The sequence below is a fragment of the Ranitomeya imitator genome, chromosome 1 (assembly GCF_032444005.1).
Source record: "Ranitomeya imitator isolate aRanImi1 chromosome 1, aRanImi1.pri, whole genome shotgun sequence".
Lineage (NCBI taxonomy): Eukaryota > Metazoa > Chordata > Amphibia > Anura > Dendrobatidae > Ranitomeya > Ranitomeya imitator.
Genome location: NC_091282.1, coordinates 660,247,420 through 660,273,860, shown reverse-complemented (window position 1 = coordinate 660,273,860; position 26,441 = coordinate 660,247,420). Strand labels below are relative to the sequence as shown.

The following is a 26,441-nucleotide window of genomic DNA, read 5'->3' as shown; positions in this document are numbered from 1 at the left end:
TGTGGCGAGTTTTGCGCGTGGCGAGTTTTGAGCGGCGACTTTTGTGTTTCGACTTTTATGTGGCGAGGTTGGTGTATGTGTGGTGAAATGTGTGCTGAGGGTGGTATATGTGTTCAAGCACGTGGTAGTGTGTGGCGCATTTTGTGTGTGTGTTAATATCCCCGTGTGTGGTGAGTATCCCATGTCGGGGCCCCACCTTAGCCACTGTACGGTATATACTCTTTGGCGCCGTCGCTCCCACTCTTTAAGTCCCCCTTGTTCACATCTGGCAGCTGTCAATTTGCCTCCAACACTTTTCCTTTCACATTTTCCCCATTATGTAGATAGGAGCAAAATTGTTTGGTGAATTAGAAAGCGCGGGGTTAAAATTTCACCTCACAACATAGCCTATGACGCTCTCTGGGTCCAGACATGTGACTGTGCAAAATTTTGTGGCTGTAGCTGCGACGCCTCCAACACTTTTCCTTTCACTTTTTCCCCGTTATGTAGATAGGGGCAAAATTGTTTGGTGAATTGGAACGCGCGGGGTTAAAATTTCGCCTCACAACATAGCCTATGACGCTCTCGGGGTCCAGACGTGTGACTGTGCAAAATTTTGTGGCTGTAGCTGCGACGGTGCAGATGCCAATTCCGGACATACACACACACACACACATACACACACACACATTCAGCTTTATATATTAGACTAGCTGAAGAGCCCGGCGTTGCTTGGGCATAGTAAATATCTGTGGTTAGTTATAGCACGTCACTTCTCTTATTTTCCCATCACGCCTCTCATTTTCCCAATCACATCTTTAATTTTCCCCCTCACATCTCTCATTTTCTCCCTCACACCTCTCATTTTCTCCCTCACTCCTCTCATTCCCGCCTAACACTTGTCATTTCGACCTCACATCTGTCATTTTCCGATCACTACACTATTTTCCCTCACTCCTCTCATTTTGCACTCACACCTTTTCATTTTCACCTCACACCTCTCATTTTCACCTCAGTATATACATGTTTGTCATCTCCCTTATATATAGTATACACCTGTATGTCATCTCCTGTATATAGTATATACCTGTATGTCATCTCCCCTGTATATAGTATATACCTGCTGTGTGTCATCTCCCCTATATATAGTATATACCTGTATGTCATCTCCTCCTATATATAGTATATACCTGTATGTCATCTCCTCCTATATATAGTATATACCTGTATGTCATCTCCTCCTATATATAGTATATACCTGTATGTCATCTCCTTCTATATATAGTACTAGCTGAAGAGCCCGGCGTTGCCTGGGCATAGTAAATATCTGTGGTTAGTTATAGCACCTCACTTCTCTTATTTTCCCATCCCGCCTCTCATTTTCCCAATCACATCTCTCATTTTCTCCCTCACATCTCTCATTTTCTCCCTCACTCCTCTCATTCCCCCCTAACACTTGTCATTTCAACCTCACATCTGTCATTTTCTGATCACTCCATTATTTTTCCTCACTCCTCTCATTTTGCACTCACACCTTTTCATTTTCACCTCACACCTCTCATTTTCACCTCATCACCTCAGTATATACATGTTTGTCATCTCCCTTATATATAGTATACATCTGTATGTCATCTCCTGTATATAGTATATACCTGTATGTCATCTCCCCTGTATATATTATATACCTGCTGTGTGTCATCTCCCCTATATATAGTATATACCTGAATGTCATCTCCTTCTATATATAGTATATACCTGTATGTCATCTCCTCCTGTATATAGTATATACCTGTGTGTCATCTCCTCCTGTATATAGTATATACCTGTATGTCATCTTCTATATATAGCATATACCTGTATGTCATCTCCTCCTGTATATAGTATATACCTGTAGGTAATCTGCTCCTGTATATAGTATATACCTGTGTGCCATCTCCTCCTGTATATAGTATATACCTGTATGTCATCTCCTCCTGTATATAGTATGTACCTGTATGTCATCTCCTCCTCTATATAGTATATACCTGTGTGTCATCTCTCCTGTATATAGTATATATCTATGTGTCATCTCCCCTGTATATAGTATATACCTGTGTGATCTCCTGTATTAGACCTCGTTAACACGTTATTTGCTCAGTACTTTTACCTCAGTATTTGTAAGATAAATTGGCAGCCTGATAAATCCCCAGCCAACAGGAAGCCCTCCCCCTGGCAGTATATATTAGCTCACACATACACATAATAGACAGGTCATGTGACTGACAGCTGCTGTATTTCCTATATGGTACATTTGTTGCTCTTGTAGTTTGTCTGCTTATTAATCAGATTTTTATTTTTGAAGGCTAATACCAGACTTGTGTGTGTATTAGGGCGAGTTTCGTTTGTCAAGTTGTGTGTGTTGAGTTGTGTGTGGCGACATGCATGTAGCGACTTTTGTGAGATGAGTTGTGTGGCAACATGCGTGTAGCAACTTTTTGTGTGTCGAGTTGCATGTGACAGGTTAGTGTAGCAAGTTGTGTGCAGCAAGTTTTGCGCATGGCGATTTTTGCGCATGGTGAGTTTTATGTCTGGTGCCTTTTGAGTATGTGCAAGTTTTGTGTGAGGCAACTTTTGCATGTGTTGCAAATTTTGTGCATGTGGCAATTTTTCCGCGTGTGCAAGTTTTGCGTGTGGCGAGTTTTCCATGAGGTGAGTTTTGCACTTGTGGCAAGTTTTGCATGAGCCTAGTTTTTGCATGTGGCGAGTTTTGCGCGTGGTGAGTTTTCAGCGGCGACTTTTGTGTTTCGACTTTTATGTGGCGAGGTTGGTGTATGTGTGGTGAAATGTGTGCTGAGGGTGGTATATGTGTTCAAGCACGTGGTAGTGTGTGGCGCATTTTGTGTGTGTGTTCATATCCCCATGTGTGGTGAGTATCCCATGTCGGGACCCCACCTTAGCAACTGATCGGTATATACTCTTTGGCGCCATCGCTCTCATTCTTTAAGTCCCCCTTGTTCACATCTGGCAGCTGTCAATTTGCCTCCAACACTTTTCCTTTCACTTTTCCCCATTATGTAGATAGGGGAAAAATAGTTTGGTGAATTGGAAAGCGCGGAGTTAAAATTTCACCTCACAACATAGCTTATGACGCTCTCAGGGTCCAGACGTGTGACTGCAAAATTTTGTGGCTGTAGCTGCGACGCCTCCAACACTTTTCATTTCACTTTTTCCCCATTATGTAGATAGGGGCAAAATTGTTTGGTGAATTGGAAAGCGCGGGGTTAAAATTTCACCTCACAACGTAGCCTATGACGCTCTCAGGGTCCAGACGTGTGACTGTGCAAAATTTTGTTTCTGTAGCTGCGGCGCCTCCAACACTTTTCCTTTCACTTTTTTCCCCATTATGTAGATAGGGGCAAAATTGTTTGGTGAATTGGAAAGCGCGGGGTTAAAATTTCACCTCACAACGTAGCCTATGACGCTCTCAGGGTCCAGACGTGTGACTGTGCAAAATTTTGTTGCTGTAGCTGCGACGCCTCCAACACTTTTCCTTTCACTTTTTTCCCCATTATGTAGATAGGGGCAAAATTGTTTGGTGAATTGGAACGCGCGGGGTTAAAATTTCGCTTCACAATATAGCCTATGACGCTCTCGGGGTCCAGACGTGTGACTGTGCAAAATTTTGTGGCTGTAGCTGCGACGGTGCAGATGCCAATCCCGGATATACACACATACACACACACACACACACACACACACACACACACACACATTCAGCTTTATATAGTAGACTAGCTGAAGAGCCCGGCGTTCCCTGGGCATAGTAAATATCTGTGGTTAGTTATAGCACCTCACTTCTCTTATTTTCCCATCACGCCTCTCATTTTCGCAATCACATCTTTCATTTTCCCCCTCACATCTCTCATTTTCTCCCTCACATCTCTCATTTTCTCCCTCACTCCTCTCATTCCCCCCTAACACTTGTCATTTCAACCTCACATCTGTCATTTTCTGATCACTCCATTATTTTTCCTCACTCCTCTCATTTTGCACTCACACCTTTTCATTCTCACCTCACACCTCTCATTTTCACCTCATCACCTCAGTATATACATGTTTGTCATCTCCCTTATATATAGTATACATCTGTATGTCATCTCCTGTATATAGTATATACCTGTATGTCATCTCCCCTGTATATATTATATACCTGCTGTGTGTCATCTCCCCTATATATAGTATATACCTGAATGTCATCTCCTTCTATATATAGTATATACCTGTGTGTCATCTCCCCTGTATATAGTATATATCTGTGTGTCATCTCCTCCTGTATATAGTATATACCTGCATGTCATCTTCTATATATAGCATATACCTGTATGTCATCTGCTCCTGTATATAGTATATACCTGTGTGTCATCTGCTCCTGTATATAGTATATACCTGTATGTCATCTCCTCCTGTATATATATGTACCTGTATGTCATCTCCTCCTCTATATAGTATATACCTGTGTGTCATCTCTCCTGTATATAGTATATATCTGTGTGTCATCTCCCCTGTATATAGTATATACCTGTGTGTCATCTCCTTCTGTTTTAGACCTCGTTCACACGTTATTTGCTCAGTATTTTTACCTCAGTATTTGTAAGCTAAATTGGCAGCCTGATAAATCCCCAGCCAACAGGAAGCCCTCCCCCTGGCAGTATATATTAGCTCACACATACACATAATAGACAGGTCATGTGACTGACAGCTGCCGTATTTCCTATATGGTACATTTGTTGTAGTTTGTCTGCTTATTAATCAGATTTTTATTTTTGAAGGATAAGACCAGACTTGTGTTTGTTTTAGGGCGAGTTTCGTTTGTCAAGTTGTGTGTGTTGAGTTGCGTGTGGCGACATGCATGTAGCGACTTTTGTGAGATGAGTTTTGTGTGGCAACACGCGTGTAGCAACTTTTTGTGTGTCGAGTTGCATGTGACAGGTTAGTGTAGCAACTTGTGTGCAGCAAGTTTTGCGCATGGCGAGTTTTGCGCGTGGCGAGTTTTGTGTGGTGCCTTTTGAGTATGTGCAAGTTTTGTGTGAGGCAAATTTTGCATGTGTTGCAACTTTTGTGCATGTGGCAATTTTTCCGCGTGTGCAAGTTTTGCGTGTGGCGAGTTTTCCATGAGGTGAGTTTTGCACTTGTGGCGAGTTTTGCAAGAGCCTAGTTTTTGCATGTGGCGAGTTCTGCGCGTGGCGAGTTTTGAGCGGCGACTTTTGTGTTTCGACTTTTATGTGGCGAGGTTGGAGAATGTGTGGTGAATTGTGTGCTGAGGGTGATATGTGTTCAAGCACGTGCTAGTGTGTGGCGCATATTGTGTGTGTGTTCATATCCCCGTGTGTGGTGAGTATCCCATGTCGGGGCCCCACCTTAGCAACTGTACGGTATATACTCTTTGGCGCCATCGCTCTCACTCTTTACGTCCCCCTTGTTCACATCTGGCAGCTGTCAATTTGCCTCCAACACTTTTCCTTTCATTTTTTCCCATTATGTAGATAGGGGCAAAATTGTTTGGTGAATTGGAAAGCACGGGGTTAAAATTTCACCTCACAACATAGCCTATGACGCTCTCTGGGTCCAGACATGTGACTGTGCAAAATTTTGTGGCTGTAGCTGCGACGCCTCCAACACTTTTCCTTTCACTTTTTCCCCGTTATGTAGATAGGGGCAAAATTGTTTGGTGAATCGGAACGCGCGGGGTTAAAATTTCGCCTCACAACATAGCCTATGACGCTCTCGGGGTCCAGACGTGTGACTGTGCAAAATTTTGTGGCTGTAGCTTTGATGCCTCCAACACTTTTCCTTTCACTTTTTTCCCCATTATGTAGATAGGGGCAAAATTGTTTGGTGAATTGGAATGCGCGGGGTTAAAATTTCACCTCACAATATAGCCTATGACGCTCTCGGGGTCCAGACGTGTGACTGTGCAAAATTTTGTGGCTGTAGCTGCGACGGTGCAGATGCCAATCCCGGACATACATACACACATACACACATTCAGCTTTATATATTAGATTTCTCTTCACAGATAACTTCTCTTCACACACAGTGTCTTAACCTAAGCAGAACTGTACCTTCCTCATGCAGTGGGGTAGGATGAGGAGAATGAGTCCGGTGCTGTAGCTATCTCACTCATACCTTGAGGTATCAAAGATGCTCTTTGTTGTCCTGACTGCTTCTATGATTACTGTGCTGTTCAGTTTATCCTGATAGACTTTCAGCCATACATGGACATTTATGTAATGGTAATATACTTAGTGCTATCATCTATTGTATTTGTTATACTTTGCTGCCATCTACTGTCCATTACTGTATTACACTGTAATATTTTGTTATGGTACTTACCCATAATACCTCTCTGTCTATAGCTCCTCCTATCTTTTTCGTTCTCTTCCTGTTTGTACTCTGTGCCATCTTAGAACACACATGTGCTGCAGAGCTGGAGTAAGGATTCTCTTGTTACCTCTAACCTGGAGCTTCTACTATCTTTAATCTGGTGCTTCTATACCAGCTCTTTTCAAAAACCTGACCTGCACATCCATACATAGACTGAGTGTGAACAGGTGCTGAACCCAGAGTCGCCAACTCGTATATAGTTAAGTAAAAAGGGCAGCACACTGCAGCGCCAAAACATGCAAACTTGAAAACACGAAATTTGAACTGCATTACTGCACTAGAAATATGAAAAATGAGAGCTTTTAGCGCATAAAAATGGCCATATTTATGTGTACCTCGTAGCGACTTTACGGCATCTCTCTTATACGAGGTCCTACGCTTGACCTACCTCACCGAGAATAAACGTCTCCATCTGAATGGGTACGTGTGAAACCTCTTCTTGGACTCAAATTCTCTCTTTCTGTGGAGGGGTATTGGACCTACTATAATTAAAACACCTGTGGCTAGGAGGCGGGGAGTGCACGATCAGAAGGCTAAAGAATACATTTCAAAAACCTGACCTGCACATCCAAACATAGACTGAGTGTGAACAGGTGCTGAACCCAGAGTCGCCAACTCGTATATAGTTAAGTAAAAAGGGAAGCACACTGCAGCGCCAAAACATGCAAACTTGAAAACACGAAATTTGAACTGCATTACTGCACTAGAAATATGAAAAATGAGAGCTTTTAGCGCATAAAAATGGCCATATTTATGTGTACCTCGTAGCCACTTTACGGCATCTCTCTTATACGAGGTCCTACGCTTGACCTACCTCACCGAGAATAAACGTCTCCATCTGAATGGGTACGTGTGAAACCTCTTCTTGGACTCAAATTCTCTCTTTCTGTGGAGGGGTATTGGACCTACTATAATTAAAACACCTGTGGCTAGGAGGCGGGGAGTGCACGATCAGAAGGCTAAAGAATACATTTCAAAAACCTGACCTGCACATCCAAACATAGACTGAGTGTGAACAGGTGCTGAACCCAGAGTCGCCAACTCGTATATAGTTAAGTAAAAAGGGAAGCACACTGCAGCGCCAAAACATGCAAACTTGAAAACACGAAATTTGAACTGCATTACTGCACTAGAAATATGAAAAATGAGAGCTTTTAGCGCATAAAAATGGCCATATTTATGTGTACCTCGTAGCCACTTTACGGCATCTCTCTTATACGAGGTCCTACGCTTGACCTACCTCACCGAGAATAAACGTCTCCATCTGAATGGGTACGTGTGAAACCTCTTCTTGGACTCAAATTCTCTCTTTCTGTGGAGGGGTATTGGACCTACTATAATTAAAACACCTGTGGCTAGGAGGCGGGGAGTGCACGATCAGAAGGCTAAAGAATACATTTCAAAAACCTGACCTGCACATCCAAACATAGACTGAGTGTGAACAGGTGCTGAACCCAGAGTCGCCAACTCGTATATAGTTAAGTAAAAAGGGCAGCACACTGCAGCGCCAAAACATGCAAACTTGAAAACACGAAATTTGAACTGCATTACTGCACTAGAAATATGAAAAATGAGAGCTTTTAGCGCATAAAAATGGCCATATTTATGTGTACCTCGTAGCCACTTTACGGCATCTCTCTTATACGAGGTCCTACGCTTGACCTACCTCACCGAGAATAAACGTCTCCATCTGAATGGGTACGTGTGAAACCTCTTCTTGGACTCAAATTCTCTCTTTCTGTGGAGGGGTATTGGACCTACTATAATTAAAACACCTGTGGCTAGGAGGCGGGGAGTGCACGATCAGAAGGCTAAAGAATACATTTCAAAAACCTGACCTGCACATCCAAACATAGACTGAGTGTGAACAGGTGCTGAACCCAGAGTCGCCAACTCGTATATAGTTAAGTAAAAAGGGAAGCACACTGCAGCACCAAAACATGCAAACTTGAAAACACGAAATTTGAACTGCATTACTGCACTAGAAATATGAAAAATGAGAGCTTTTAGCGCATAAAAATGGCCATATTTATGTGTACCTCGTAGCCACTTTACGGCATCTCTCTTATACGAGGTCCTACGCTTGACCTACCTCACCGAGAATAAACGTCTCCATCTGAATGGGTACGTGTGAAACCTCTTCTTGGACTCAAATTCTCTCTTTCTGTGGAGGGGTATTGGACCTACTATAATTAAAACACCTGTGGCTAGGAGGCGGGGAGTGCACGATCAGAAGGCTAAAGAATACATTTCAAAAACCTGACCTGCACATCCAAACATAGACTGAGTGTGAACAGGTGCTGAACCCAGAGTCGCCAACTCGTATATAGTTAAGTAAAAAGGGCAGCACACTGCAGCGCCAAAACATGCAAACTTGAAAACACGAAATTTGAACTGCATTACTGCACTAGAAATATGAAAAATGAGAGCTTTTAGCGCATAAAAATGGCCATATTTATGTGTACCTCGTAGCCACTTTACGGCATCTCTCTTATACGAGGTCCTACGCTTGACCTACCTCACCGAGAATAAACGTCTCCATCTGAATGGGTACGTGTGAAACCTCTTCTTGGACTCAAATTCTCTCTTTCTGTGGAGGGGTATTGGACCTACTATAATTAAAACACCTGTGGCTAGGAGGCGGGGAGTGCACGATCAGAAGGCTAAAGAATACATTTCAAAAACCTGACCTGCACATCCAAACATAGACTGAGTGTGAACAGGTGCTGAACCCAGAGTCGCCAACTCGTATATAGTTAAGTAAAAAGGGCAGCACACTGCAGCGCCAAAACATGCAAACTTGAAAACACGAAATTTGAACTGCATTACTGCACTAGAAATATGAAAAATGAGAGCTTTTAGCGCATAAAAATGGCCATATTTATGTGCACCTCGTAGCCACTTTACGGCATCTCTCTTATACGAGGTCCTACGCTTGACCTACCTCACCGAGAATAAACGTCTCCATCTGAATGGGTACGTGTGAAACCTCTTCTTGGACTCAAATTCTCTCTTTCTGTGGAGGGGTATTGGACCTACTATAATTAAAACACCTGTGGCTAGGAGGCGGGGAGTGCACGATCAGAAGGCTAAAGAATACATTTCAAAAACCTGACCTGCACATCCAAACATAGACTGAGTGTGAACAGGTGCTGAACCCAGAGTCGCCAACTCGTATATAGTTAAGTAAAAAGGGCAGCACACTGCAGCGCCAAAACATGCAAACTTGAAAACACGAAATTTGAACTGCATTACTGCACTAGAAATATGAAAAATGAGAGCTTTTAGCGCATAAAAATGGCCATATTTATGTGTACCTCGTAGCCACTTTACGGCATCTCTCTTATACGAGGTCCTACGCTTGACCTACCTCACCGAGAATAAACGTCTCCATCTGAATGGGTACGTGTGAAACCTCTTCTTGGACTCAAATTCTCTCTTTCTGTGGAGGGGTATTGGACCTACTATAATTAAAACACCTGTGGCTAGGAGGCGGGGAGTGCACGATCAGAAGGCTAAAGAATACATTTCAAAAACCTGACCTGCACATCCAAACATAGACTGAGTGTGAACAGGTGCTGAACCCAGAGTCGCCAACTCGTATATAGTTAAGTAAAAAGGGCAGCACACTGCAGCGCCAAAACATGCAACTTGAAAACACGAAATTTGAACTGCATTACTGCACTAGAAATATGAAAAATGAGAGCTTTTAGCGCATAAAAATGGCCATATTTATGTGTACCTCGTAGCCACTTTACGGCATCTCTCTTATACGAGGTCCTACGCTTGACCTACCTCACCGAGAATAAACGTCTCCATCTGAATGGGTACGTGTGAAACCTCTTCTTGGACTCAAATTCTCTCTTTCTGTGGAGGGGTATTGGACCTACTATAATTAAAACACCTGTGGCTAGGAGGCGGGGAGTGCACGATCAGAAGGCTAAAGAATACATTTCAAAAACCTGACCTGCACATCCAAACATAGACTGAGTGTGAACAGGTGCTGAACCCAGAGTCGCCAACTCGTATATAGTTAAGTAAAAAGGGCAGCACACTGCAGCGCCAAAACATGCAAACTTGAAAACACGAAATTTGAACTGCATTACTGCACTAGAAATATGAAAAATGAGAGCTTTTAGCGCATAAAAATGGCCATATTTATGTGTACCTCGTAGCCACTTTACGGCATCTCTCTTATACGAGGTCCTACGCTTGACCTACCTCACCGAGAATAAATGTCTCCATCTGAATGGGTACATGTGAAACCTCTTCTTGGACTCAAATTCTCTCTTTCTAGTGCAGTAATGCAGTTCAAATTTCGTGTTTTCAAGTTTGCATGTTTTGGCGCTGCAGTGTGCTGCCCTTTTTACTTAACTATATACGAGTTGGCGACTCTGGGTTCAGCACCTGTTCACACTCAGTCTATGTTTGGATGTGCAGGTCAGGTTTTTGAAATGTATTCTTTAGCCTTCTGATCGTGCACTCCCCGCCTCCTAGCCACAGGTGTTTTAATTATAGTAGGTCCAATACCCCTCCACAGAAAGAGAGAATTTGAGTCCAAGAAGAGGTTTCACACGTACCCATTCAGATGGAGACGTTTATTCTCGGTGAGGTAGGTCAAGCGTAGGACCTCGTATAAGAGAGATGCCGTAAAGTGGCTACGAGGTACACATAAATATGGCCATTTTTATGCGCTAAAAGCTCTCATTTTTCATATTTCTAGTGCAGTAATGCAGTTCAAATTTCGTGTTTTCAAGTTTGCATGTTTTGGCGCTGCAGTGTGCTGCCCCTTTTTACTTAACTATATACGAGTTGGCGACTCTGGGTTCAGCACCTGTTCACACTCAGTCTATGTTTGGATGTGCAGGTCAGGTTTTTGAAATGTATTCTTTAGCCTTCTGATCGTGCACTCCCCGCCTCCTAGCCACAGGTGTTTTAATTATAGTAGGTCCAATACCCCTCCACAGAAAGAGAGAATTTGAGTCCAAGAAGAGGTTTCACACGTACCCATTCAGATGGAGACGTTTATTCTCGGTGAGGTAGGTCAAGCGTAGGACCTCGTATAAGAGAGATGCCGTAAAGTGGCTACGAGGTACACATAAATATGGCCATTTTTATGCGCTAAAAGCTCTCATTTTTCATATTTCTAGTGCAGTAATGCAGTTCAAATTTCGTGTTTTCAAGTTTGCATGTTTTGGCGCTGCAGTGTGCTGCCCTTTTTACTTAACTATATACGAGTTGGCGACTCTGGGTTCAGCACCTGTTCACACTCAGTCTATGTTTGGATGTGCAGGTCAGGTTTTTGAAATGTATTCTTTAGCCTTCTGATCGTGCACTCCCCGCCTCCTAGCCACAGGTGTTTTAATTATAGTAGGTCCAATACCCCTCCACAGAAAGAGAGAATTTGAGTCCAAGAAGAGGTTTCACACGTACCCATTCAGATGGAGACGTTTATTCTCGGTGAGGTAGGTCAAGCGTAGGACCTCGTATAAGAGAGATGCCGTAAAGTGGCTACGAGGTACACATAAATATGGCCATTTTTATGCGCTAAAAGCTCTCATTTTTCATATTTCTAGTGCAGTAATGCAGTTCAAATTTCGTGTTTTCAAGTTTGCATGTTTTGGCGCTGCAGTGTGCTGCCCCTTTTTACTTAACTATATACGAGTTGGCGACTCTGGGTTCAGCACCTGTTCACACTCAGTCTATGTTTGGATGTGCAGGTCAGGTTTTTGAAATGTATTCTTTAGCCTTCTGATCGTGCACTCCCCGCCTCCTAGCCACAGGTGTTTTAATTATAGTAGGTCCAATACCCCTCCACAGAAAGAGAGAATTTGAGTCCAAGAAGAGGTTTCACACGTACCCATTCAGATGGAGACGTTTATTCTCGGTGAGGTAGGTCAAGCGTAGGACCTCGTATAAGAGAGATGCCGTAAAGTGGCTACGAGGTACACATAAATATGGCCATTTTTATGCGCTAAAAGCTCTCATTTTTCATATTTCTAGTGCAGTAATGCAGTTCAAATTTCGTGTTTTCAAGTTTGCATGTTTTGGCGCTGCAGTGTGCTGCCCTTTTTACTTAACTATATACGAGTTGGCGACTCTGGGTTCAGCACCTGTTCACACTCAGTCTATGTTTGGATGTGCAGGTCAGGTTTTTGAAATGTATTCTTTAGCCTTCTGATCGTGCACTCCCCGCCTCCTAGCCACAGGTGTTTTAATTATAGTAGGTCCAATACCCCTCCACAGAAAGAGAGAATTTGAGTCCAAGAAGAGGTTTCACACGTACCCATTCAGATGGAGACGTTTATTCTCGGTGAGGTAGGTCAAGCGTAGGACCTCATATAAGAGAGATGCCGTAAAGTGGCTACGAGGTACACATAAATATGGCCATTTTTATGCGCTAAAAGCTCTCATTTTTGATATTTCTAGTGCAGTAATGCAGTTCAAATTTCGTGTTTTCAAGTTTGCATGTTTTGGCGCTGCAGTGTGCTGCCCCTTTTTACTTAACTATATATGAGTTGGCGACTCTGGGTTCAGCACCTGTTCACACTCAGTCTATGTTTGGATGTGCAGGTCAGGTTTTTGAAATGTATTCTTTAGCCTTCTGATCGTGCACTCCCCGCCTCCTAGCCACAGGTGTTTTAATTATAGTAGGTCCAATACCCCTCCACAGAAAGAGAGAATTTGAGTCCAAGAAGAGGTTTCACACGTACCCATTCAGATGGAGACGTTTATTCTCGGTGAGGTAGGTCAAGCGTAGGACCTCGTATAAGAGAGATGCCGTAAAGTGGCTACGAGGTACACATAAATATGGCCATTTTTATGCGCTAAAAGCTCTCATTTTTCATATTTCTAGTGCAGTAATGCAGTTCAAATTTCGTGTTTTCAAGTTTGCATGTTTTGGCGCTGCAGTGTGCTGCCCTTTTTACTTAACTATATACGAGTTGGCGACTCTGGGTTCAGCACCTGTTCACACTCAGTCTATGTTTGGATGTGCAGGTCAGGTTTTTGAAATGTATTCTTTAGCCTTCTGATCGTGCACTCCCCGCCTCCTAGCCACAGGTGTTTTAATTATAGTAGGTCCAATACCCCTCCACAGAAAGAGAGAATTTGAGTCCAAGAAGAGGTTTCACACGTACCCATTCAGATGGAGACGTTTATTCTCGGTGAGGTAGGTCAAGCGTAGGACCTCGTATAAGAGAGATGCCGTAAAGTGGCTACGAGGTACACATAAATATGGCCATTTTTATGCGCTAAAAGCTCTCATTTTTCATATTTCTAGTGCAGTAATGCAGTTCAAATTTCGTGTTTTCAAGTTTGCATGTTTTGGCGCTGCAGTGTGCTGCCCTTTTTACTTAACTATATACGAGTTGGCGACTCTGGGTTCAGCACCTGTTCACACTCAGTCTATGTTTGGATGTGCAGGTCAGGTTTTTGAAATGTATTCTTTAGCCTTCTGATCGTGCACTCCCCGCCTCCTAGCCACAGGTGTTTTAATTATAGTAGGTCCAATACCCCTCCACAGAAAGAGAGAATTTGAGTCCAAGAAGAGGTTTCACACGTACCCATTCAGATGGAGACGTTTATTCTCGGTGAGGTAGGTCAAGCGTAGGACCTCGTATAAGAGAGATGCCGTAAAGTGGCTACGAGGTACACATAAATATGGCCATTTTTATGCGCTAAAAGCTCTCATTTTTCATATTTCTAGTGCAGTAATGCAGTTCAAATTTCGTGTTTTCAAGTTTGCATGTTTTGGCGCTGCAGTGTGCTGCCCTTTTTACTTAACTATATACGAGTTGGCGACTCTGGGTTCAGCACCTGTTCACACTCAGTCTATGTTTGGATGTGCAGGTCAGGTTTTTGAAATGTATTCTTTAGCCTTCTGATCGTGCACTCCCCGCCTCCTAGCCACAGGTGTTTTAATTATAGTAGGTCCAATACCCCTCCACAGAAAGAGAGAATTTGAGTCCAAGAAGAGGTTTCACACGTACCCATTCAGATGGAGACGTTTATTCTCGGTGAGGTAGGTCAAGCGTAGGACCTCGTATAAGAGAGATGCCGTAAAGTGGCTACGAGGTACACATAAATATGGCCATTTTTATGCGCTAAAAGCTCTCATTTTTCATATTTCTAGTGCAGTAATGCAGTTCAAATTTCGTGTTTTCAAGTTTGCATGTTTTGGCGCTGCAGTGTGCTGCCCTTTTTACTTAACTATATACGAGTTGGCGACTCTGGGTTCAGCACCTGTTCACACTCAGTCTATGTTTGGATGTGCAGGTCAGGTTTTTGAAATGTATTCTTTAGCCTTCTGATCGTGCACTCCCCGCCTCCTAGCCACAGGTGTTTTAATTATAGTAGGTCCAATACCCCTCCACAGAAAGAGAGAATTTGAGTCCAAGAAGAGGTTTCACACGTACCCATTCAGATGGAGACGTTTATTCTCGGTGAGGTAGGTCAAGCGTAGGACCTCGTATAAGAGAGATGCCGTAAAGTGGCTACGAGGTACACATAAATATGGCCATTTTTATGCGCTAAAAGCTCTCATTTTTCATATTTCTAGTGCAGTAATGCAGTTCAAATTTCGTGTTTTCAAGTTTGCATGTTTTGGCGCTGCAGTGTGCTGCTCTATACCAGCTCTAACTTACAGTCCTCACCGCTACCTCATCTTCATTCCTTCATCTTCCCTGACATCTCACATCCTCTCATCAAGGTACTGTAAATAAAGCCTGTTGAATTCATCATTGCATCATCCTTCTGGACCACCACGCGCAGCTGATAAGGACTGGGAGCACAGGTTGGCGAGTAACGCTATCCACCATTGTTTATACAGAGATTCGTGATCACATCCCTCAGACACATCTCATCCATGTATATCGGTGGCAGAATAATTACAGCAATCAGTTCCCTGGAAATACTGGTCTATACAGCTTGTCTGATTTCAGGAGACTCTCTAACACACACCTTTATCTTGGATGTCCAGGACACAATAACACCTTTCCCAGTATTCTTTGGGACTGAGCTAACCATTCCCTGTTTGCTATAACCATTTTAACCCCTATAGTTGCTGGATGATTCTAAGTCAACAGTGCAGCTTCTATCTGTGACATACTGTATATAAAGTATATATACATACATCTTGCATAAGCAGCATATTACAGAATGCTCATGTGGCAGAACAATATCATGCAAATTCTAGCAGACATGGCGCTGGTGCAGGGGGTTAGTAGTAATTTTTTTTATTGCATATGGTGAATTGGCATGTACCTCTGCTGACACACCCTTAAACCTTATAGACTTTAGCTTAAGTGGTAATAATCCGCCGGAGTATTCAGGGAGTTATGCGTTTCACCACTACAGTTTTACTAGTTCCATTACCTTTTTCATCGTAATGTCTTGAATCTGCTCTTACAATGTGTTTGTCCCTTAACAGACTTAGCTCACCCATTCTGGTGGGCTCAAGTGACAGGTGTATCTCTAGACTGTCTCCGCTCTACTACATATGAACAAAGTGAGTCTGCATACAAACTCATCTCTGCTGTTCCACTTCATTCTGCAATTGCCAGGTGTCTATCTACACACTTGGCTTTGCATAATCAACTGTACTATTTCAGATGGCTGTCTTTATACTCGATACTGATACTGTTCCAAGGTGTCTGCATACTCTACTGCACTTTTCTACATTGCTTGTCTGTGTAAGGGGTAACATAGACTGTGTGGTGAAATATGTGTATATATACAGTGGGGCAAAAAAGTATTTAGTCAGTCAGCAATAGTGCAAGTTCCACCACTTAAAAAGATGAGAGGCGTCTGTAATTTACATCATAGGTAGACCTCAACTATGCGAGACAAACTGAGAAAAAAAAATCCAGAAAATCACATTGTCTGTTTTTTTAACATTTTATTTGCATATTATGGTGGAAAATAAGTATTTGGTCAGAAACAAAATTTCATCTCAATACTTTGTAATATATCCTTTGTTGGCAATGACAGAGGTCAAACGTTTTCTGTAAGTCTTCACAAGGTTGCCACACACTGTTGTTAGTATGTTGGTCCATTCCTCCATGCACATCTCCTCTAGAGCAGTGATGTTTTTGGCTTTTCACTTGGCAACACGGATCTTCAACTCCCTCCAAAGGTTTTCTATAGGGTTGAGATCTGGAGACTGGCTAGGCCACTCCAGGACCTTGAAATGCTTCTTACGAAGCCACTCCTTCGTTGCCCTGGTGGTGTGCTTTGGATCATTGTCATGTTGAAAGACCCAGCCACGTTTCATCTTCAATGCCCTTGCTGATGGAAGGAGGTTTGCACTCAAAATCTCACGATACATGGCCCCATTCATTCTTTCATGTACCCGGATCAGTCGTCCTGGCCCCTTTGCAGAGAAACAGTCCCAAAGCATGATGTTTCCACCACCATGCTTTACAGTAGGTATGGTGTTTGATGGATGCAACTCAGTATTCTTTTTCCTCCAAACACGACAAGTTGTGTTTCTACCAAACAGTTCCAGTTTGGTTTCATCAGACCATAGGACATTCTCCCAAAACTCCTCTGGATCATCCAAATGCTCTCTAGCAAACTTCAGACGGGCCCGGACATGTACTGGCTTAAGCAGTGGGACACGTCTGGCACTGCAGGATCTGAGTCCATGGTGGCGTAGTGTGTTACTTATTGTAGGCCTTGTTACATTGGTCCCAGCTCTCTGCAGTTCATTCACTAGGTCCCCCCGCGTGGTTCTGGGATTTTTGCTCACCGTTCTTGTGACCATTCTGACCCCACGGGGTGGGATTTTGCGTGGAGCCCCAGATCGAGGGAGATTATCAGTGGTCTTGTATGTCTTCCATTTTCTAATTATTGCTCCCACTGTTGATTTCTTCACTCCAAGCTGGTTGGCTATTGCAGATTCAGTCTTCCCAGCCTGGTGCAGGGCTACAATTTTGTTTCTGGTGTCCTTTGACAGCTCTTTGGTCTTCACCATAGTGGAGTTTGGAGTCAGACTGTTTGAGGGTGTGCACAGGTGTCTTTTTATACTGATAACAAGTTTAAACAGGTGCCATTACTACAGGTAATGAGTGGAGGAAAGAGGAGACTCTTAAAGAAGAAGTTACAGGTCTGTGAGAGCCAGAAATCTTGATTGTTTGTTTCTGACCAAATACTTATTTTCCACCATAATATGCAAATAAATTGTTAAAAAAACAGACAATGTGATTTTCTGGATTTTTTTTTCTCAGTTTGTCTCCCATAGTTGAGGTCTACCTATGATGTAAATTACAGACGCCTCTCATCTTTTTAAGTGGTGGAACTTGCACTATTGCTGACTGACTAAATACTTTTTTGCCCCACTGTATATCTATATGTGTGTAGGGACATACAGTATGTCTAGGGTTATGTGTGTGACTAGTGATAATGTAACCTCTGTCCTGAAGGCAAGCCGCACCTAGGTGTTAATAGGTACTTCCTTGGGACTAGTAGAAATTCTGTCTCCATCTCTCATCAAGGGGCCTAGCTAGGGCCGAGAAGAAAAGCAACATTTGGCACCTCTGAGGTCTTGGAGGGGAGATGCTAAATTGCGGCCTGAGGTGATGTATTCCTGTATACCTGTCTGTAGCCTGCATGAAGAGGGGGAGGCTGATCTGTTACTGGATGTGGGGGCCGGGACTCAGTATGTGGAGTCCCTGGAGTCAGCAGAGTTTAACCCTGAGCCATCCCACAGTCAGAGGTCTGAGCTGATGGGGGCGCTCAGCGAGTTCACTGAAGTCTTCACAGGGGAGCCTGGGAGGACACATTTAGCAATTCACCATGTGGACTGTTATGAAAGGCAATTCAGTACTACAATGGACATAGCGGTCAGAGCACATACAGTGATCTGACAATAACCCAAAATCATAGAACGAGCTCTGAGACGTGGGAACTCTGCAGACCGCAATCCCTAATCCTCTCCAAACAACACTAGAGGCAGCCGTGGATTGCGCCTAACTCTGCCTATGCAACTCGGCACAGCCTGAGAAACCAACTAGCCTGAAGATAGAAAATAAGCCTACCTTGCCTCAGAGAAATACCCCAAAGGAAAAGGCAGCCCCCCACATATAATGACTGTGAGTTAAGATGAAAAGACAAACGTAGAGATGAAATAGATTCAGCAAAGTGAGGCCCGACTTTCTTAACAGATCGAGGATAGAAAAGGTAACTTTGCGGTCTACACAAAACCCTAAAGAAAACCACGCAAAGGGGGCAAAAAGACCCTCCGTACCGAACTAACGGCACGGAGGTACACCCTTTGCGTCCCAGAGCTTCCAGCAACAAATTAGACAAGCTGGACAGAAAAAATAGCAAACAAATAGCAAAGAAGAACTTAGCTATGCAGAGCAGCAGGCCACAGGAATGATCCAGGGAAAAGCAAGTCCAACACTGGAACATTGACAGGAAGCCAGGATCAAAGCATTAGGTGGAGTTAAGTAGAGAAGCACCTAACGACCTCACCAGATCACCTGAGGGAGGAAACTCAGAAGCCGCAGTACCACTTCCCTCCACCAACAGAAGCTCACAGAGAGAATCAGCCAAAGTACCACTTGTGACCACAGGAGGGAGCTCTGCCACAGAATTCACAACAGTACCCCCCCCCCCTTGAGGAGGGGTCACCGAACCCTCACCAGAGCCCCCAGGCCGACCAGGATGAGCCACATGAAAGGCACGAACAAGATCGGGAGCATGGACATCAGAGGCAAAAACCCAGGAATTTTCTTCCTGAGCATAACCCTTCCATTTAACCAGATACTGGAGTTTCCGTCTAGAAACACGAGAACTCAAAATCTTCTCCACAATATACTCCAATTCCCCCTCCACCAAAACCGGGGCAGGAGGATCAACAGATGGAACCATAGGTGCCAAGTATCTCCGCAACAATGACCTATAGAATACGTTATGTATGGAAAAAGAATCTGGAAGGGTCAGACGAAAAGACACAGGATTAAGAACCTCAGAAATCCTATACGGACCAATGAAACGAGGTTTAAACTTAGGAGAGGAAACCTTCATAGGAATATGACGAGAAGATAACCAAACCAGATCCCCAACACGAAGTCGGGGACCCACACGGCGTCTGCGATTAGCGAAACGTTGAGCCTTCTCCTGGGACAAGGTCAAATTGTCCACTACATGAGTCCAAATCTGCTGCAACCTGTCCACCACAGTATCCACACCAGGACAGTCCGAAGACTCAACCTGTCCTGAAGAGAAACGAGGATGGAACCCAGAATTGCAGAAAAATGGCGAAACCAAGGTAGCCGAGCTGGCCCGATTATTAAGGGCGAACTCAGCCAAAGGCAAAAAGGACACCCAGTCATCCTGATCGGCAGAAACAAAGATATGTTTCCAAGGTCTGATTGGTTTGTTCGGTCTAGCCATTAGTCTGAGGATGGAAAGCCGAGGAAAAAGTCAAGTCAATGCCCATCCTACCACAAAAGGCTCGCCAAAACCTTGAAACAAACTGGGAACCTCTGTCAGAAACGATATTCTCTGGAATGCCATGTAAACGAACCACATGCTGGAAGAACAATGGCACCAAATCAGAGGAGGAAGGCAATTTAGACAAGGGTACCAGATGGACCATCTTAGAAAAGCGATCACAGACCACCCAAATGACTGACGTCTTTTGAGAAACGGGAAGATCAGAAATAAAATCCATAGAGATATGTGTCCAAGGCCTCTTCGGGACCGGCAAGGGCAAAAGCAACCCACTGGCACGAGAACAGCAGGGCTTAGCCCGAGCACAAATCCCACAGGACTGCACAAAAACACGCACATCCCGCGACAGAGACGGCCACCAAAAGGATCTAGCCACCAACTCTCTGGTACCAAAGATTCCAGGATGACCAGCCAACACCGAACAATGAACCTCAGAGATAACTTTATTGGTCCACCTATCAGGGACAAACAGTCTCTCCGCTGGACAACGATCAGGTTTATTAGCCTGAAATTTTTGCAGCACCCGCCGCAAATCAGGGGAGATGGCAGACACAATTACTCCTTCCTTGAGGATACCCGCCGGCTCAGACAAACCCGGAGAGTCGGGCACAAAACTCCTAGACAGAGCATCCGCCTTCACATTTTTAGAGCCCGGAAGGTACGAAATCACAAAGTCAAAACGGGCAAAAAACAGCGACCAACGAGCCTGTCTAGGATTCAACCGCTTAGCAGACTCAAGATAAGTCAAGTTCTTATGATCAGTCAATACCACCACGCGATGCTTAGCTCCTTCAAGCCAATGACGCCACTCCTCGAATGCCCACTTCATGGCCAACAACTCTCGGTTGCCCACATCATAATTTCGCTCAGCAGGCGAAAACTTCCTGGAAAAAAAAGCGCATGGTTTCATCACTGAGCAATCAGAACCTCTCTGCGACAAAACAGCCCCTGCTCCAATCTCAGAAGCATCAACCTCGACCTGGAACGGAAGAGAAACATCTGGTTGACACAACACAGGGGCAGAAGAAAAACGATGCTTCAAGTCTTGAAAAGCTTCCACAGCAGCAGAAGACCAATTAACCAAATCAGCACCCTTCTTGGTCAAATCGGTCAATGGTTTGGCAATACTAGAAAAATTGCAGATGAAGCGTCGATAAAAATTAGCAAAGCCCAGGAACTTTTGCAGACTTTTCAGAGATGTCGGCTGAGTCCAATCATGGATGGCTTGGACCTTAACAGGATCCATCTCGATAGTAGAAGGGGAAAAGATGAACCCCAAAAATGAAACCTTCTGCACACCAAAGAGACACTTTGATCCCCTCACAAACAAAGAATTAGCACGCAGGACCTGAAAAACCGTTCTGACCTGCTTCACATGAGACTCCCAATCATCCGAGAAGATCAAAATGTCATCCAAGTACACAATCAGGAATTTATCCAGGTACTCACGGAAGATGTCATGCATAAAGGATTGAAACACTGATGGAGCATTGGCAAGTCCGAACGGCATCACTAGATACTCAAAATGACCCTCGGGCGTATTAAATGCAGTTTTCCATTCATCTCCTCGCCTGATTCGCACCAGATTATACGCACCACGAAGATCTATCTTGGTGAACCAACTAGCCCCCTTAATCCGAGTAAACAAATCAGATAACAATGGCAAGGGGTACTGAAATTTAACCGTGATCTTATTTAGAAGGCGGTAATCTATACAAGGTCTCAGCGAACCATCCTTCTTGGCTACAAAAAAGAACCCTGCTCCTAATGGTGACGATGACGGGCGAATATGCCCCTTCTCCAGGGATTCCATCACATAACTGCGCATAGCGGCGTGCTCAGGCACGGATAAATTAAACAGTTGACCTTTTGGGAATTTACTACCAGGAATCAAATTGATAGCACAATCACAATCCCTATGCGGAGGTAGGGCATCGGACTTGGGCTCATCAAATACATCCCGGTAATCAGACAAGAACTCTGGAACCTCAGAAGGGGTGGATGACAAAATTGACAGAAATGGAACATCACCATGTACCCCCTGACAACCCCAGCTTGACACCGACATGGATTTCCAATCTAATACTGGATTATGGGCTTGTAGCCATGGCAACCCCAACACGACCACATCATGCAGATTATGCAACACCAGAAAGCGAATTACCTCCTGATGTGCAGGAGCCATGCACATGGTCAGCTGGGTCCAGTATTGAGGCTTATTCTTGGCCAAAGGCGTGGCATCAATTCCTCTCAATGGAATAGGACACTGCAAGGGCTCTAAGAGAAACCCACAACGCTTAGCATACTCCAAGTCCATCAAATTCAGGGCAGCGCCTGAATCCACAAATGCCATGACAGAATACGATGACAAAGAGCAGATCAAGGTAACGGACAGAAGAAATTTTGACTGTACCGTACCAATGGTGGCAGACCTAGCGAACCGCTTAGTGCGCTTAGGACAATCAGAGATAGCATGAGTGGAATCACCACAGTAGAAACACAGCCCATTCAGACGTCTGTGTTCTTGCCGTTTAACTCTGGTCAAAGTCCTATCGCACTGCATAGGCTCAGGTTTAAGCTCAGGTAATACCGCCAAATGGTGCACAGATTTACGCTCACGCAAGCGTCGACCGATCTGAATGGCCAAAGACATAGACTCATTCAGACCAGCAGGCATAGGAAATCCCACCATGACATCCTTAAGGGCTTCAGAGAGACCCTTTCTGAACATAGCTGCCAGCGCAGATTCATTCCATTGAGTGAGCACGGACCACTTTCTAAATTTCTGACAATATACCTCTATCTCATCCTGACCCTGACAAAGAGCCAGCAAATTTTTCTCTGCCTGATCCACTGAATTAGGTTCATCGTACAGCAATCCGAGCGCCAGGAAAAACGCATCAATATTACTCAATGCAGGATCTCCTGGCGCAAGAGAAAATGCCGCGCAAAAAAGAAATAACAATCAAAACCTGTTGAACTGGATCACCAGAGGAGCGAGGTTTCAAGGCCAGAAATAATTTACAATTATTTTTGAAACTCAGAAACTTAGTTCTATCTCCAAAAAACAAATCAGGAATAGGAATTCTTGGTTCCAACATAGCTTTCTGATCAATAGTGTCTTGAATCTTTTGTACTCTTGCCGAGAGCTGATCCACAAATGAAGACAGACTTCTAATGTCCATCGCTACACCTGTGTACTGCACCACCCAAATGTCTAGGGGAAAAAAAAGGCAAAACACAGTGCAAAGAAAAAAAAATGGTCTCAGAACTTCTTTTTTCCCTCTATTGAGAATCATTAGTACTTTTGGCTTCCTGTACTGTTATGAAAGGCAATTCAGTACTACAATGGACATAGCGGTCAGAGCACATACAGTGATCTGACAATAACCCAAAATCATAGAACGAGCTCTGAGACGTGGGAACTCTGCAGACCGCAATCCCTAATCCTCTCCAAACAACACTAGAGGCAGCCGTGGATTGCGCCTAACTCTGCCTATGCAACTCGGCACAGCCTGAGAAACTAACTAGCCTGAAGATAGAAAATAAGCCTACCTTGCCTCAGAGAAATACCCCAAAGGAAAAGGCAACCCCCCACATATAATGACTGTGAGTTAAGATGAAAAGACAAACGTAGAGATGAAATAGATTCAGCAAAGTGAGGCCCGACTTTCTTAACAGATCGAGGATAGAAAAGGTAACTTTGCGGTCTACACAAAACCCTAAAGAAAACCACGCAAAGGGGGCAAAAAGACCCTCCGTACCGAACTAACGGCACGGAGGTACACCCTTTGCGTCCCAGAGCTTCCAGCAACAAATTAGACAAGCTGGACAGAAAAAATAGCAAACAAATAGCAAAGAAGAACTTAGCTATGCAGAGCAGCAGGCCACAGGAATGATCCAGGGAAAAGCAAGTCCAACACTGGAACATTGACAGGAAGCCAGGATCAAAGCATTAGGTGGAGTTAAGTAGAGAAGCACCTAACGACCTCACCAGATCACCTGAGGGAGGAAACTCAGAAGCCGCAGTACCACTTCCCTCCACCAACAGAAGCTCACAGAGAGAATCAGCCGAAGTACCACTTGTGACCACAGGAGGGAGCTCTGCCACAGAATTCACAACAATGGACACTGGTACTAATTCCCCAGTATGGCAGTCTGCATACCGTGTGTCAGCAGAGGTGAAGGCACACATGAAGGAACAGGTAGAGGAGATGCTGAAACTCAAGGTGACACAAAAATCCCAGAGTGTCTGGGCCTCGCCTGTGGTTCTTGTCCCAAAAAAGGACCGTACTACCCGGTTCTGTGTAGACTACAGGAAATTAAATGTACTGACTACATGTGAGGTCTACCCCATGCCGAGGATAGATGAGCTGTTAGAGCAGCTAGCTAAAGCATCGTACCTCACCATCATGGAATTAAGTAGAGGCCTGTACCTAAACAGGAAACTCCTGCCCAGAGAAGTGGCTTATGCCACCATTGAAAAGGAATGTTTGGCAATTGTGTGGGCTCTGCAGAAGCTGCAACCATGCCTCTATGGGCGCAACTTCACCGTGATCACAGATCATAACCCACTGAGTTGGCTCAACAGAGTAGTTGGGGACAACGGGAAATTGCTTAGATGGAGTTTGATACTTCAGCAATATGATTTCACAATTCAGCATAAGAAGGGAGTTGATCATGGCAATGCTGATGGCCTTTCTCGCAAAGATGGGGCAGAACCAGATACGTGCTCGGGAGCTGACCTGTAAGTCAAGTCAACCCCCATGCACGTTCATAAGGAGGGAGGTGTGGTGAAATATGTATATATATATATATATATATATATATGTGTAGGGACATATGTCTAGGGTTATATGTGTGACTAGTGATAATGTAACATCTGTCCTGAAGACAAGTCGCACCTAGGTGTTAATAGGTACTTCCTTGGGACTAGTAGAAATTCTGTCTCCATATCTCAGCAGGGGGTCTAGCTAGGGCCGAGAAGAAAAGCAACATTTGGCACCTCTGAGGTCTTGGAGGGGAGATGCTAAATTGCGGCCTGAGGTGATGTATTACTGGGAACCTGGTCACAAGTGTCTCAAGAGGAAAATAATATATATTCATTAGTAGAGTGGTCGTGGCCCAATCAAACAGACCGCAATTATGATATTAACCTGGGAGGCCGGTCTAGAAACCTGACCTCAGACCAAAGTTATAAATTTAGGCTGCGCACAGAATTGTGTTCACATGTGAGGGCAGCCTGAGAAGCTGGTGTGTTCCACCAACTACATTCTTCCTTCCCTCAGGGAGCAGAAAGCAAACCTTTTTCTTATTGTAAGCATTGAACTTTTGCTATTAAAGTATAAAACTTTAACAAGTTGAACCTTGAATGTTCTAAAAGAATCCATAGCCTAAAGGTGTGTGAGCCTTATGAGTGATAGACATATTTTTATTAGTATTATTATTTCTGGGACTCATCGCCTGTGTATTCGATGAATGGTGGCAGCGCGTATGAGTGGGTGTGTGGCCTGGGTCAGTGTGTGATTTATGCTCCCATTACAGCATAGGACAGAGGTTGAATGCTGGACTGAGAGTGGGGAGATAGATTAACCCTTGCAGGTACAACCCCAAGTCACGTGTGAGAGCAGGCACGTGACGAATAAGTGACACCACGGAGAAGGGATCCGTGACAGACTGGTATATGCCCCCACTCCTTTAAGCATGTCCCGGTTGAAGCTGGTACTAAATGCTGTATGTTCAATGTGTATACTCATTGTTGTGTTTTGTTACACTATTATGTTCTTCATGCTACTATTTGCATATTGTAAATAGGGAAAGTGCAGTACGTTAGTTAGGACACTAGATGGGGACACATTAGTACACAATAGTATACATTTGCAGTGAGATAGGAACTAGTTAATATAGGAGGGGCCACTGTGGGTAAGGTAGTGTGCATTTTTTGAATTGAGTCAGAAAGAGCCAGGGAGCCGAAACAGCTCAGGAGGGGCCAAAGAGGCCAGACAGTCCAGGAGGGCCCTAGGCTCGGGGCAACACAGTGGGCCCCTCAACGTTTAAGTCAAGGAACCCAGCCATCCAGGGCTCAGTGGGGCAGAAGTACAGCCTAGCAGCAGTATGACAGCAGTGGTGGAGCGGAGGCTACAGTGAAGGTCCAGGCAGTACGGGGGCGCAGGTGGCTCATCATATGGCAGCTCACTGCATGGGCTGATGCCCTCAGATCCGTTGCGAAAGGGATGAGGGAACTCCTAGGTGCAGTGAGTCTGAACAGGGAGGATGCTGCGTTACCGCAAGAGGCGGTAGGACCCGGGCACATACTGATGGCCGTAGGAAGAAGTGCAGGGAAAGTGGAGAATGAGGACTGCTTGGAACTCTATGCTGATGTTGTATTTAATAAGGATGTTTAAAGTTAAACGTGAACTCTGTTTCTTTTTGTGCAATAACACCAGCAGTAGAGCTCCATCCGCTCAGATGGGACCCTGATGGTGCAGAAGATGTGGCTGAAGGTACGCAAAAAAGGGGACATTGTTTGCATGTGGCGGGAGGCCACGGCGCGGATAAGCAGATAGTCTCAGCAACCA

At 44.3% G+C, this 26,441-nt stretch overlaps 1 protein-coding gene across 5 annotated transcripts in view; it reads right to left on the bottom strand.

Moving 5' to 3' along the window:
* The window catches only part of LOC138640768 (NACHT, LRR and PYD domains-containing protein 3-like), a 74,803-nt gene that overhangs the window by 41,103 nt on the left and 7,259 nt on the right, over positions 1 to 26,441 (bottom strand). The window contains exon 1 of one of the 5 annotated variants that reach the window (XM_069728863.1): positions 6,352 to 6,446. The exons of the other annotated variants lie outside the window; for them this stretch is intronic. Within the exon in view, the coding sequence (XP_069584964.1) occupies positions 6,352 to 6,355 (4 nt within the window). The 5' untranslated portion in view covers positions 6,356 to 6,446. Of the gene's footprint in view, positions 1 to 6,351; positions 6,447 to 26,441 lie in introns of those variants that run through there. 5 annotated transcript variants of the gene reach the window in all.